Genomic DNA, 12,565 nt, shown 5'->3' with positions numbered 1-12,565 from the left:
TCTTCGTCCCACCGACTATCACTTTATATCTTTGCATTATATTCATATGCATTGGGACACCTTACTCTCTAAAGCTTTTTACCCAAAATAATGCTTCATACCTGCCGCAGCATCTCTTTCAGTGTGCTCCATTGACGTCTTCCAGTTAAGTAATGCACAGTGGAGCAGATTCGGATCCTGCACTTGCGCGCTGGATCGGCACATCCAGACTTACTGAGAACCACGGAAATGCACAATTAGGTCGCCATCTTGGAATGGACCCAGGGTATTCACGGTAGTACGGTCAGAATTCTTTACGGTGACCTTAATCCTTTATCTTAGTATTACAGCAAGCTTCATTTCAACCAAATATTCACAATACAATATATGTATGCAGTATGTGTTACTAATATTAATTCAGACCTATTCGTAATTTATGTTTTGATCATATTTGTCACTTATAAAACACTTTCTATGTAGACGGATGCGTTCGCTAGCACATGGATTCAATCTTTCAAGTATGGTGCTACTTTAACTTTCGGAGTAATGTTGCCTGGGGTTTTCCATATACATTGGAGAAGGTGATTCGTGGATGACTTTGGTAGCCTAATTCAAGTGTTTGAAGCCGCGCCCCTGCTGGATTCCTGATTGGGCAAAAATACAACTCTGGCCTGTACTACATGTGTGATGTGTCCGCTTTACCCAGCTGGGCTTGTTGGGTCGGTGGCACCTCGTTGGCTAGAAGCAGGAGGCTTTCATGCTACTACCTCTGCTGGACATGACACACCCCTTTCTTGTCCTTGCGCTCCAGCCCCGGGAGCAACCGTACCCACCCGCCCCGTGACAGAGCACACTCCTACTCCTGCCCCCCCCCACACAACGAACCCTCCGCGCCGTTCATTATTTCCTTCCCCTTATTGTCGAGGGCCACTGTCTGCGCAAGGGGCAGAGGCCCGCGTTCTCCAGAGCTGAAAACATGATCCGTGTGCAGGGACTCTAAACACACGCATGCCTGGCCCGGCGCACAGCTGGAAAGTTGATCCCAGGACCTAAGTGGGCTCGAGGACTCGCCTTCCTGCTTGGTCTTGTGAGTCAGAGGAATAAATCCATCCGTGACCCACAGGGCGCGCAGCGGTCACTGGGAGAGGCTGGGGCTCTGTGGAAGGGGTGTCTCCGCAGTCTGCAAAGACAGACTGTTTTTGTCGGGTGCTTACTGCTTAATAACCAGCCAGGGTTTCAATGTGTGACGGAGAGGAGCTGTTAAGCTGCCCACAGGCCCCCGCCCGCCCCCCACCGAACACCCAACTCCCCTGCCCGGCCAAGCCACCTCCTGCTCCCAACGCTTACATGCAGGCGCTCCTCCCGCGCGCCCCTCACTGGCACCGGTCCCGAGGGCTCGCCTATTCCACGGCTCACGCCTACCCACATGTGCTCGGCCTCACCCCCTCTGCTGTCCTTGTCCTAGTTGGCTTTCCCAGAAATATTCCCATCCGTGTGAGAAAACCTTCTGACATGATTGATATGTTAACGAAGCGTAAATGTTCACGAGCAGTCTGCTGGTGATTCTACAGCATTCTACCATCGCTTCACACCGACAGAGTGCTAAAGTACAACTAGAGTACTGACCTTCTGTTTCATGGCAAGCGTGGGACCTGTCTGCATGCCTCGTTGCTAGGATACCAACTTTTAATTTTAATGTACATCCTTTGAAGTGAAGTGTATGACTATAAGATTTATTGTTAATACCAGTGATTCATTTGAGCTGGTTGTCCAGTGCTCGGCACCGGCACTTAATTGTCAGCACCAGCACTTAATTGTTAACACCTGCACTTATGACAGCTGCCATATGATGGCGCTGTTTGTGTAATGTAGTGGCGACAATACAGCAGTTGTTTATTCATTAAAGCAAGTAATACATGCTGTCAAGCTATTCATATAGCCTTGGGGACCTCAAACATCTTTATTGTCATGCTTGTAAGTATGTGATGGTCAGTAGTTGTGTTGTTATTGTCATTGGCTGCAGGAGTGGGTGGTGTAAGCTGCAGTGGCCTCCTGACAGGGCCCTGGCACTTATTTATGTTTTTTAACAAAGTAAGTTAGCACTGGAATGCAGAGTTGTAACCAAATGTTAAAGAAATTACAGAACAAAGCGATTTTAGTGATATTTGGCACACGTTTTAAGACACTAAAATTGTTTCCATTATTTTCTTTATTTCGTTTTCATACCACATATGAATTACAAGTGAGGCTTTATATAGGTATATTAATACCAAACCAGACTGCAACGTATAAAACGCTTGATACAAAAAAGGGTGTTCAAGAATAGCCAGAAACAACAAGTGATGCACATAGGCTGTCAGCTCTCCTCTCTAGCGGGATCACTCAAGAAAGCTGAACTTCAGTGATGGTTTGGGCATGTCTAGTTCCTAAAACTGAGAGAAGGGAATCTGCTTGACCCAGAACAGATACATCAGCTAGGGCACACTGTCACAGTGAAAAGCTTAAGAATGGCTTAGGCCAAACTTTCAAAAGAGAAAAGTTGGAAAAATATAAACATAGGAATAGAAGCATAATGCAAATGGTAAATCTATCATTCAAACAGGTGGCCATGCTACAAACCAACCATGGTAAGCTAGCTTTAAACTAGCATTAAACATGGCTAGCTAACCACCGTATACCCAGTTACTTTTTATCTTATTTGCACGCTTGGCTGGCTCTGTGTGTGTGTGTGCGGCTGGCTGTGTGTGTGTGTGCGGCTGGCTGTGTGTGTGTGTGCGGCTGGCTCTGTGTGTGTGTGTGTGTGCGTCTGGCTCTGTGTGTGCGTCTGGCTCTGTGTGTGCGGGTGGCTCTGTGTGTTGTGTGCGGCTGGCTCTGTGTGTGTGTGCGTGTGTGTGTGTGCGTGTGCGTGTGTGTGTGTGTGTGTGTGTGTGCGGCTGGCTGTGTGTGTGTGCGTGTGCGGCTGGCTGTGTGTGTGGTGTGTGCGGCTGGCTGTGTGTGTGTGTGTGCCTTTGTGTGTGTGTATGTGGCTCTGTGTGTATGTGTGGGTGCAAATGCAATAGGTCTCACATTTGCGAGAGATTAAGCTAATGGCAATGTAAATGACAATGCCATTTATTTATCTGTTTTCAAAACCAACACATAAATACAAATGTTGTCATTTACAATGCCAATAGCTCTAATTTTTCCAAAGGCGAAACCATTGCATTGTAAATGCTTGTTGAGCAAGCCTCCCCCCCCCTTTACTAACTCCTATTAGGTTGCTTTCAACTACTCCATACTTACGCTATGCTCAAAGTATAGTACGCGTACCTCTCTAAGGGAGGTTGCCAAGTCATCTTGACAGTAGGTAGCAGCGCGCTGGAAGGCTAAAGCTGCCAGTTATTCTCCAGCTGATTCGCCGTACATCTGATGTTTTTTTGGAAACTTTAAAAAAAGTTAAAGATGTTGCTTGTAGATATCGAATTTTAGAATCAGATTATTGTTGGGGGTGTATGACATTTTGAAGCACAGTTGCACTTTAATTCCTTACTCTGTCCCCGTTCCGTCACGGCTCTGTTGTGCCTGAAAGGAGGGACGTGACTCCTCCCCATAATCCCTCACTTCCAGTGATCAGCCCCACCATTTAGCTGATACGGGTGTCCAGACATGCGCAGCGGGTGTGCCAAAGGCGCGCCAAATTCAAGCCCGTCCGTGGCCGGACTGCGGCCAGCGCCAGCCATGCTGCCCGGTTGCCCAACAGCATGGCTATCCATTGGTCTAGGGATGATTTGCTGACTAGCAGAGGTAAGGCATGCCCTAGGGCTCACAATATAAACTTGGCTACTGAAGATCTTCCTTGTACATGCACTGGCTTCTCCTTGGAGCTCTGGAACACAACAGGGTACTTAGGGAATAGTGATATGGAAGGCTCTATTCATGGGCTGAGCAGGCACGCTGACAGGATTAAGGCAAGCCTAGTCAATTGTAGATCTCTGTCCAAGCATGCTGAGGATATATGGCTTGTCTTAGCAGATAATGCGTGGGAAGTCATGTTCATGACAGAAACTTGGCTGAATGTGGATACTGTCTCTACAGTTGCCTTAGCCATTCCGCCTGGTTTCAAAATGTATTATGCTAACAGGGAGAGTGGAAAAGGAGGTGGGGGTAGAGGGGATAGAAGGTCTTAACTTTTGTTTTAAAATTAATCCTTCAACCGCCTTTCTGGCATTCTTATTTATAGACCACCGGATTGTGCGCCTAATATTAGTCCTGATCTCTGTATTTACATTGCCCATAAATCGTTATTGTACTTAAATTTTACTGTATTAGTGGATTTTAATTTACACGTGAATGATCCTAGCTGCATGCAGGCAGCTCAGCTTGTGCCATCCCTTACTGGGGTCAATCTAACTCAACACGTTACCTACCCCACTCATAAGGCAGGGCACACTCTTGATCTTGTGTTTTCCAACATTGTGCCCCTGCTCACAGAAGCCCCTAGCCAATTGATCTCGTCTGATCATTGCCTAATCTCATTTTTCTTTAGTTTGGATAAACCCTGTCAGAGTAGGGGTAACCAATTTTTTATTAAAAGAAGTTGGAAAAACTTGACTGCAGCGTCCCTAGGTCCTATATTACAGGCCAGCCAACCACCACTCTCTACAGAGCCTAATGTTGATACCCTTGCTTTAAATCAGTGGATCTCTGCAGCTGTGGAATCCACTGCCCCGACCAGACTTGCAGGGTCAATGAGGCATTCACCCTACGCCCCTTGGTTTTCAGAGATGCTCAGGTCATTTAGGAGCAGGTGGAGGGCGAACTATTGTGAGATGGCTGAAATTACTTATAAAAAAGCGCTGAAAGAGCTGCACAAATTGATAAAAGTAGCAAGGAGGGATCATACAGCTAGTTGCATTTACAAGGCCGATAATTCTTGCAAAGATGTATTGAAGGTGGTTAACTCCTTTCTCAAACCTAGAGAATTAGAGATTGATGTGCAACCCTCCCTCTTTCTGTGTGAAAGTATTTCTGACTTTTTTGGTAGTAAAATTCAGAAGCTTTACAATTCCTTCTCAGCAGCACTAGAGAAAGAGAAAACAGATAGGAGTGGGGGTTGCGTGCCTCAGCCTTCCCTTATGAAATTTCTCCCCATCTCTCAGCAGGAAGCTCTGGCAGTGTCCAAGCGATGTAATTCAGGGGCACTGGATGAAACCTGCCCCCTTAAACTATCGAAAGTAATGACTCATTCGCTTAACCATGTGTTGTCTCACATATGGAGTTCATCCCTTGAATCTGGGATTTTCCCAGACATATGGTACCATGCCACATTTCTCCCCCTGAGGAAAAAAAAAACGGGGATCCTGGGGATTTTTTGATAACTACAGGCCAATCTCTCTGTTGCCTGTGCCAGCAGAAATGTTGGAAAAACTGGTGCAGCAACAATTGACCAATTTCATTGAGAGTAAGGGCATTTTGCATGATACCCAATCCGGATTTCGGTCGGGTTTTAATACTGAGTCAGCTCTCTTGGAGGTGGCCGAGTCAGTAAGATTGTCGGTCGATTCAGGGGCATCGGCAATGCTGGTGCTCCTGCATCTCTATGCTGCGTTTGACACAGTTGACCACACCTTGCTGGCTCAGAGACTGCAGAATATGGGCATTGGGGCCATGGCTCTGGCCTGGCTGAAGTCTTACCTTAATAATCGTTCACAGAAGGTCGCTTTGCAACCCTGTCTGTCTGAACCGAAACATCTTTGGTGCGGAGTCCCTCAGGGGTCAGCGTTGAGCCCACTTCTGTTTAATCTCTATTTGGCTCCGTTGTTCTCTCTGATAGCTAACCGAGGGGTGAAGGCGATTTCATACGCCGATAACACCCAGCTGTTTTTTTCCTTTAAAGAGCAGACTGAGGACTCCTTCAAGAGTTTCAAGGGCTGCCTGAGAGACATTGCGCTGTGGATGTACAAATAATAAACTCAAACTCAACGCTGGAAAAATGGAGGTGATATTTTTCGGGAAGGAGTTGCTTCCAGCGCCGGATCTCAGGTGGCAGATGGAAATGGGATCACCCCCTGCCCCGCAACTATTATAAAAAATGTAGGCGTGAAGTGGGAGGTTGATCTTACATTCTCGGCTCAAAAATGGCAGGTGACAGCAAATTAAGAAATATTCGGATATTTCTGCATCTGCTGCCAGAGGATTGCCACAAAATAATTGTCCACGCCATGGTGACATCTAGGCTGGACTATGCAAATGGCCTTTATTTGGGCCTGCCAAAGTACTTAATTAGACAACTGCACATGGTACAAAATGCGGCTGCAGGACTGATTAGACTTGTTCCATTCCGTCATCATGTCTCCCAACAAAAGAGCTCCACTGGCTACCAGTGGAAAAAATTATTGAGTTCAAGGCTTTGACTTTGGCATTTCGAGCTATGCATGGTAACTGCCCCAGCTACCTGAAACAAAGGTTATGCTGCTATAAGCAGACATGCTCATTGAGGTCCAATTCACTAAAGCTGCTCTGTACCCCTCGCTTTAGGAAGGCTCGCCTAGGCGGCAGATCTTTCACGGTCGGGGCTGCCAAATTGTAGAACTCCTTGCCAAGCAACTTTTGCCACATTGATTCAGAGTCTCTTTTTAGGAAAGTGGTTAAGACTTGGCTCTTTAGGTCAGAGTAGTGGTTTGTGGTCTTTGCTATGAGCTTTTCGTCTGCATACTGCCTATTGCTAGAGCGCCAGGACACCTCTGTTTGAGGTAGCTGTTTGCTCTTTACAAGTGTCGGTATTATTTTAGCCACTATAAGCTGTGGTGCCAGATTCCACGGGGGTCCCGCTGTGACAGCGGAGCTGTATTTCTATGAAAGAATGGTCTGAAAGGCCACTGAGTAGGATCTGTTGTGCCTGCGTCCCGACCTGTTCCACAGCAAGGATGAAGAGATAGTACAGGAGATAAAGTGGTGTGTAGCAGAATATTATACTGCTGTTTCACTTGGTGCCATTATCGCCATATGTCATTCGGAATATAGTGCATGAAATAGAATATAGTCCTTGTTCCTGTGTACAACACAAACATACATAATAAAAAAAAAAGATTCGCAAATGTTACCATATCTCCCCATTCTTCTTAATTCATTTTAAATATGCCTTAGAGGCTAGAATTTGTTTAGCATTTCCTGTAGAATTTGCACCGCAAGTAGCTTACCAATCCCCAGACTGTAGATGATATAATTTTAGCTTCAGAATGCTTCTCTGGATGTCACTGCATTGTTAGTGAACACATTGCTTTCATGCTATTCTTCCAAAATGACAGTTCAGGAAGAAACTTGAAAGCGCACCTCTTTGTTCTCTTTTTAAATAGAAGATTTTGTTTGTATTTTATTTATTTTTCTATTATTATAGTAGCGTTTGTTTTGCTTTGCCATTAGTTTTGGATTTTTTTTAACGTTTTCTTTATTTACCTCTTTAAAACATTATCTATGTGCATTCATTCTGTACAGCTCTCGGATCCAAGTTAAATGAATACATATCTTTAATCAATGAAAAATAAATGTATATGTATAAAATCTTAGTTAATATCTTCTATGTTTGCAAGCTGATATTTGGTAACAAGTTCTCTTCTATTTCAGAGATGAACACGAGGCAATCATTTAATCGACGTTCTCACAAGAATTTGAACCTCCGTTGTGGACCAAACCGCACCATTGTTTATTTGATGTCTTTATAACAGGATCTCAGAGTACATGAAATAAATGTGATTTCTTGCAGCACGGGCGAAATCTTGGATGAGAGGAGTTTTACTTAATTTGCATCACCTATGCTATAACTACTGAATTACCCAAACAGTTGCTTGCTATTTGTCCACCACAAAAGCTTCATGTAATTTCATCTTTTTTGTTGATGTTCATATACATTTGTAAATCAAACCTTGGGCCAAAGGTATGGTAGAAGACTCATTTATTTGAATCTCCTCTCTCTGTCCACCGTATCAAAATGTTGAAAACTAATGCCCTAGAGGACTGCATTTTGGAAAATGTTTAATGCATAAAAAGCAGCAGTGTTCCTGATTTTCTTCTTCGAATTCTATAGTTCAGTCTTAAGAATTGCAGCATCAAGGGTTTGTCTGTGAACATTTGTAAGCTAGATTAAATAGGATCTGATATATGTTCAGCCCTTCTGCTGAAGCGCTGTACTTCTAGTTAAAGGTAATGTTGATCTCTTCGACCTTGTCTTATTGCTTAAAAAGACCTCTTAGGGCTTCAAAGGTAGGCTATTTTCTACCTGTGTTGAGCCGGAGAATTGCAAAGGTGCGTCGCTTGTAACAGAAAAGTAAAAAACACAATAGATTCATTTTGAGCAATGCCACAATCCTAGTTTGCAACCATCCCGAGACCGTATTAGGTAGTGCACTAAACTGCATCTGCATTGATCCACTTTGATTCTTTTTTTAATGAAATTGACATCATTGCTCAAGTTCATCCATCACTGAGTGTGATCTTGCTGGTTATTGTGGCTAGGGATAAATTAGCCAAGGTAGCATTACCCAGAGCTAGTGAGCATGGGTAACAACACACAATTAGCTTACCCTGTGCAGTAGTAGTCATCAGGCTTAATTTTTGTTGCCTGCAGTAATAGTCTTCAGGCGTAATCTTGGTTGCTAGTTTGTTTGGTTGACATGCCAACTCATTTTCTTACGCAGTTGTTATCAACCATTTACAGATTTTCTATATTAAAATGTAAACTGATTTATTGCACCTTTACTTGCCACTGAAGTACAATAAGAACCTCTCTCATAGCCTAACCGTCTGATGGGTGCATGGAAGTGTTTGAAATCTTTTTCAGTGTATTAGCCTTAACATTATGATTGTTTTTTCACTAACACATGTTTATAAAATTGTTTAATATTATCATCGCAGCCACGGATTATCGTGTTTATATTTTTTCAGCACCAAGAACTATTTCCTTGTGATTTGGATTGCAAACTCATTATTTAGCACCATGTATAAATATGAGCAAATTCTGATTTTCAACTCAATATCATTTACAAATCATTTGTTGATACATTTTTTGCTAGCTCACTATCCATTTAGGTGTACAATGTTACTCAGCTACTTAAGTAAATTTTTCCTTTTTTTCCTTTAAATGTTCTTGCATTTGAGAACTTTTTGTGTTCTTTATACTTGGGTTTGTCCTTAAGGTTACATTGCATTTTTCCCTTTGAGTACCACCGTATTTTTGGCAGAGTTTACTTACTTTAGAGGCTGTAATGGAGTTCCATCCCAGTCTTCTGTTACAAAGAGTAGGGCAATCAGCAAAGAAAAACTCTTACTGTAAATGGATTTGTTTTCATTTTGCTGCATAGCACACATGTGAATGTTTCATTATACGGTTAATGATTTTAACTTGATTTGAAGAGCTGCTTGTTAGGCTTTAATAAGGTGATGTAACTTATGTTTTGATCACTTTGGAAAATGAATCAAATAAGGATATTTTAACCTTTTTTTGCGATGAGTCTAAACTGGGTACACCAAGAAATGTAAATATAAACTTGGCTTAATGTTACCGCAAAATGGATTCTAATGCAAGCGCCTGATATTTAAAGATGTTTGTTCTAAAAGCCAAAGTGTTTGTTCTAGCAGCATAGTTAATGCACACCATTCAAATTCTGAATGACATTATCTTTGTATGTAAAACAAATAAAACGTCAGATTTGCACTCTTGACTAACAACGTGTCTCTTGTATAGTTACGTTATGTGGATTTGTAAAGTACAGTAAGGGTATCCAGGTGCTGAGTAGGGCAGGAAAGGGGGAAGAGGAGAGCATGCTTGTCTCATCTGGAAGAGCCATGTTCTGAGGTTCCTTCGGAAGTCCATGAGGGAGGGAGAGGTTCAAAGGTGTTTCTGTTAGTCGTTCCAGGCATTAACTGCGAGGTATGATAGACTTCCGCTTCTAGTCTTCTTGATATGAATGAGGTGTGCTGTTGCGTGGGACACACATCGAAGATGTCTGGTGGGTTGATAGAAGTTGAGGTGGTGGTTGAGGTAAGCTGGACCAATGTTGTGGAGCGCATTGTAGGCGTAGGTGAGTAGCTTGAACTTACATCTTTCCTGCTGAGAGCCAGTGGAGATTGTTGATGTGTGGAGAGATGTGAATATTTTGTGGGATGTAGCATTATGTAAGCCTCTAGGCAAGGTGGCTCCAACCTTTACTGTAATAGGAGCTACTTATGCTCAGTGAAAAACACCTCAAGTTACTAATATTATTAGTGGTGTAGTAGTAATAGTAACACTCACAACTACAGATCCATAATTAGGGAAACCCCACAACATAATGCAATCTAACCTGAAGAAAAAAATGTCTCCTCCAAAATCTCCAAACCATGGATCAATGAGAATCTAAACTCGGACCGGCGCAAGTTAAGACTAGCTGAGCAAGCATGGAAATCTGCACCCTCCACTGATCACCTATACCAACTTAGGGCACTGAGAAAAACCTACAACAGAAAAATCTTAAAAGCTAAAGCAGACTTCTTCAAAACACAGTTGAACCAAGCCATTAACCGTCCCAAAAAACTATTCAAAATCGCGTAACTTTCCAAACGTAGTGGATCTAAGCAACCCAGCTACCCCTAACTGCGACGAGCTTGCCAAATTCTTCCTAGAAAAGACTAAAACCATTGAAAATGACATTCAATCCAAGAAAGCACCCCAACATACTACTGACCAAGAGTCTACTCTTTACTCACAGATCAAGGACCTGTTTAGCTTTCTGATAAAAGTTCCAAAAAACAATGCTAACTGGCACTCCTTCTTACCCATCCCTGAACACGAAATCTATAGCACCATGCTAGCGATCGGCCCTGCCAATCATTTCTTTGATCCGCTACCCCATCTGTATTCAAAATGATAAAGACCTCTATTCTACCACTATGGGCAAAAATTGTTAACGCCTCTCTGAGGCAAGGTTCCATATCGGACTGCCTTAAAATAGGGCAGTATTGAATTAACGTCACAGTACACAAACCTAGTGTAATAAATCACCAGGTTGGACAACCATTTGTGTTGAGTGACTTATTATTTTTTATATAAAATATTTTGTGCAAGAATTTCTTTGGCATCAAAAGATACAACACAACATTCATAACACAATACAAAAACCAAATTCAGTGAACTAAGAAACAATTATCAAAATAATGTGAAAACAATGAAATTGTCATACATAAATAACATGGACAACTATGGAAAGGCCTCAAATTAATCACTTTACAGAGGCTCCAATCCTGGATATAGAATAAACAAGGGGACTGTTAAGTTTGAAAAAAACCTCCTTGTTACAACCATCACAAGATACACAGTAGATACCACATCAGGTGCTTAGGCTAGGAACAACATGGGAACAGTTGGACAATTCCAAAATGTGTTTTAGTTGAATCCTAGCGTGCCCTAGCAATTTGGTATCTTGGAGGTAAGAACGTCGACGCGTTTCGAACCCAATACCATTCAGCGGGTTCTCCTCAGGACAGGGACTGGGGGGTTGTTGTCACTGTGAAACAATTAAGACACGGTGTAAGTGAGGGGTCGTTTTAATAAGCTCATCGCATGGACTCACCCACTTTAAAATTAAAAAGGTACCTTATTTGTGAGATGGAGGGGTCACTCCCTACGGGAAAAAAATGAAATGCGAGATTTACATTAGATACAGTCTGCCTATGTTGTAAATGTGCCGCAGATAGGTTGCTGCATAAAATCAAAGCGTACCTTGACAGAGGGCGAGGTTGCCGCTGAACAAGGACAGTTCCTTAGGGTGAGAAGGAATTGTTCAAGAACTGAAGATTTTAATATCCATGGCGAAGCCCTCATGAACAAATTAAGAGAGAGGGGATATCCGGGGAAGCTTGTAAAACACTCCATGAAGAGGGCGAGATGGACACCCCGAGAACATCTACTTCAGAAAAGGGTCAAGTTACAAACAGATCGGATGGTGTGTGTGTCTACATTCGGACCCCATACAAATCCGGTACAAAAAATCATCCGGAACAATTGGCACCTCGTGGAGGAAATCATCCCTGAGATTGGCAAGCCCCTGTTCGCATTGAAAAAAAACCGAAGTATAGGACAGCAATCTCATCCACCAGGGGTGCCATCAGAAAGGAGACACAAAGTACCCTTTTCAACATGGGCCCAGTGAAAGGCCACCACAAATGTGGAACTTGTTCAGTCTGCGGTTTGACGATTGAAGGCACTCACTTCACCGATGGAACAAAACACTGGCGTCATGAGGACTTTACAAACTGCAAAACCAAATACGCAGTGTACGCCATAACTTGTCCTTGTGGCAAAATCTATATAGGGAAGACGACACAAGAAGTGCGCCAGCGGATAATTCAACATAAATCCCGAATCAACAACAAAGTGCTCACTGCGCCTCTGGTATCGCACTTTCTGAAAAAAGATCATGCCGCAAACGATCTGAAGTGGACCATCTTGGCGAGCATAAAAAATGTCCTGGGCGCCGGAGGAGACCCTGATGTAAGACTGGCACAGAAAGAGGCATACCTCATCCTGAAATTCAACACTGCAGTGTCAGGATTGAACGATTTGAATGAACTCAGC

The 12,565-nt window shown here is 43.1% G+C and overlaps 1 protein-coding gene across 1 annotated transcript in view; it reads left to right on the top strand.

Moving 5' to 3' along the window:
• TMEM123 (transmembrane protein 123) overlaps window positions 1–9,667 on the top strand; it is a 316,475-nt gene extending 306,808 nt beyond the window's left edge. Inside the window, exon 6 of the mRNA XM_078657007.1 lies at window positions 7,582–9,667. Coding sequence (XP_078513133.1) covers window positions 7,582–7,606 — 25 coding nt within the window. The 3' untranslated portion in view covers window positions 7,607–9,667. The remainder of the gene's footprint in view (window positions 1–7,581) is intronic.
• Window positions 9,668–12,565: the final 2,898 nt, after the last annotated feature.

The sequence above is a fragment of the Lissotriton helveticus genome, chromosome 8 (genome assembly GCF_964261635.1).
Source record: "Lissotriton helveticus chromosome 8, aLisHel1.1, whole genome shotgun sequence".
In the NCBI taxonomy this organism is placed as follows: domain Eukaryota; kingdom Metazoa; phylum Chordata; class Amphibia; order Caudata; family Salamandridae; genus Lissotriton; species Lissotriton helveticus.
Note: the sequence above shows the minus strand (reverse complement) of the source record. Positions and strands in the feature narration are given on the sequence as shown.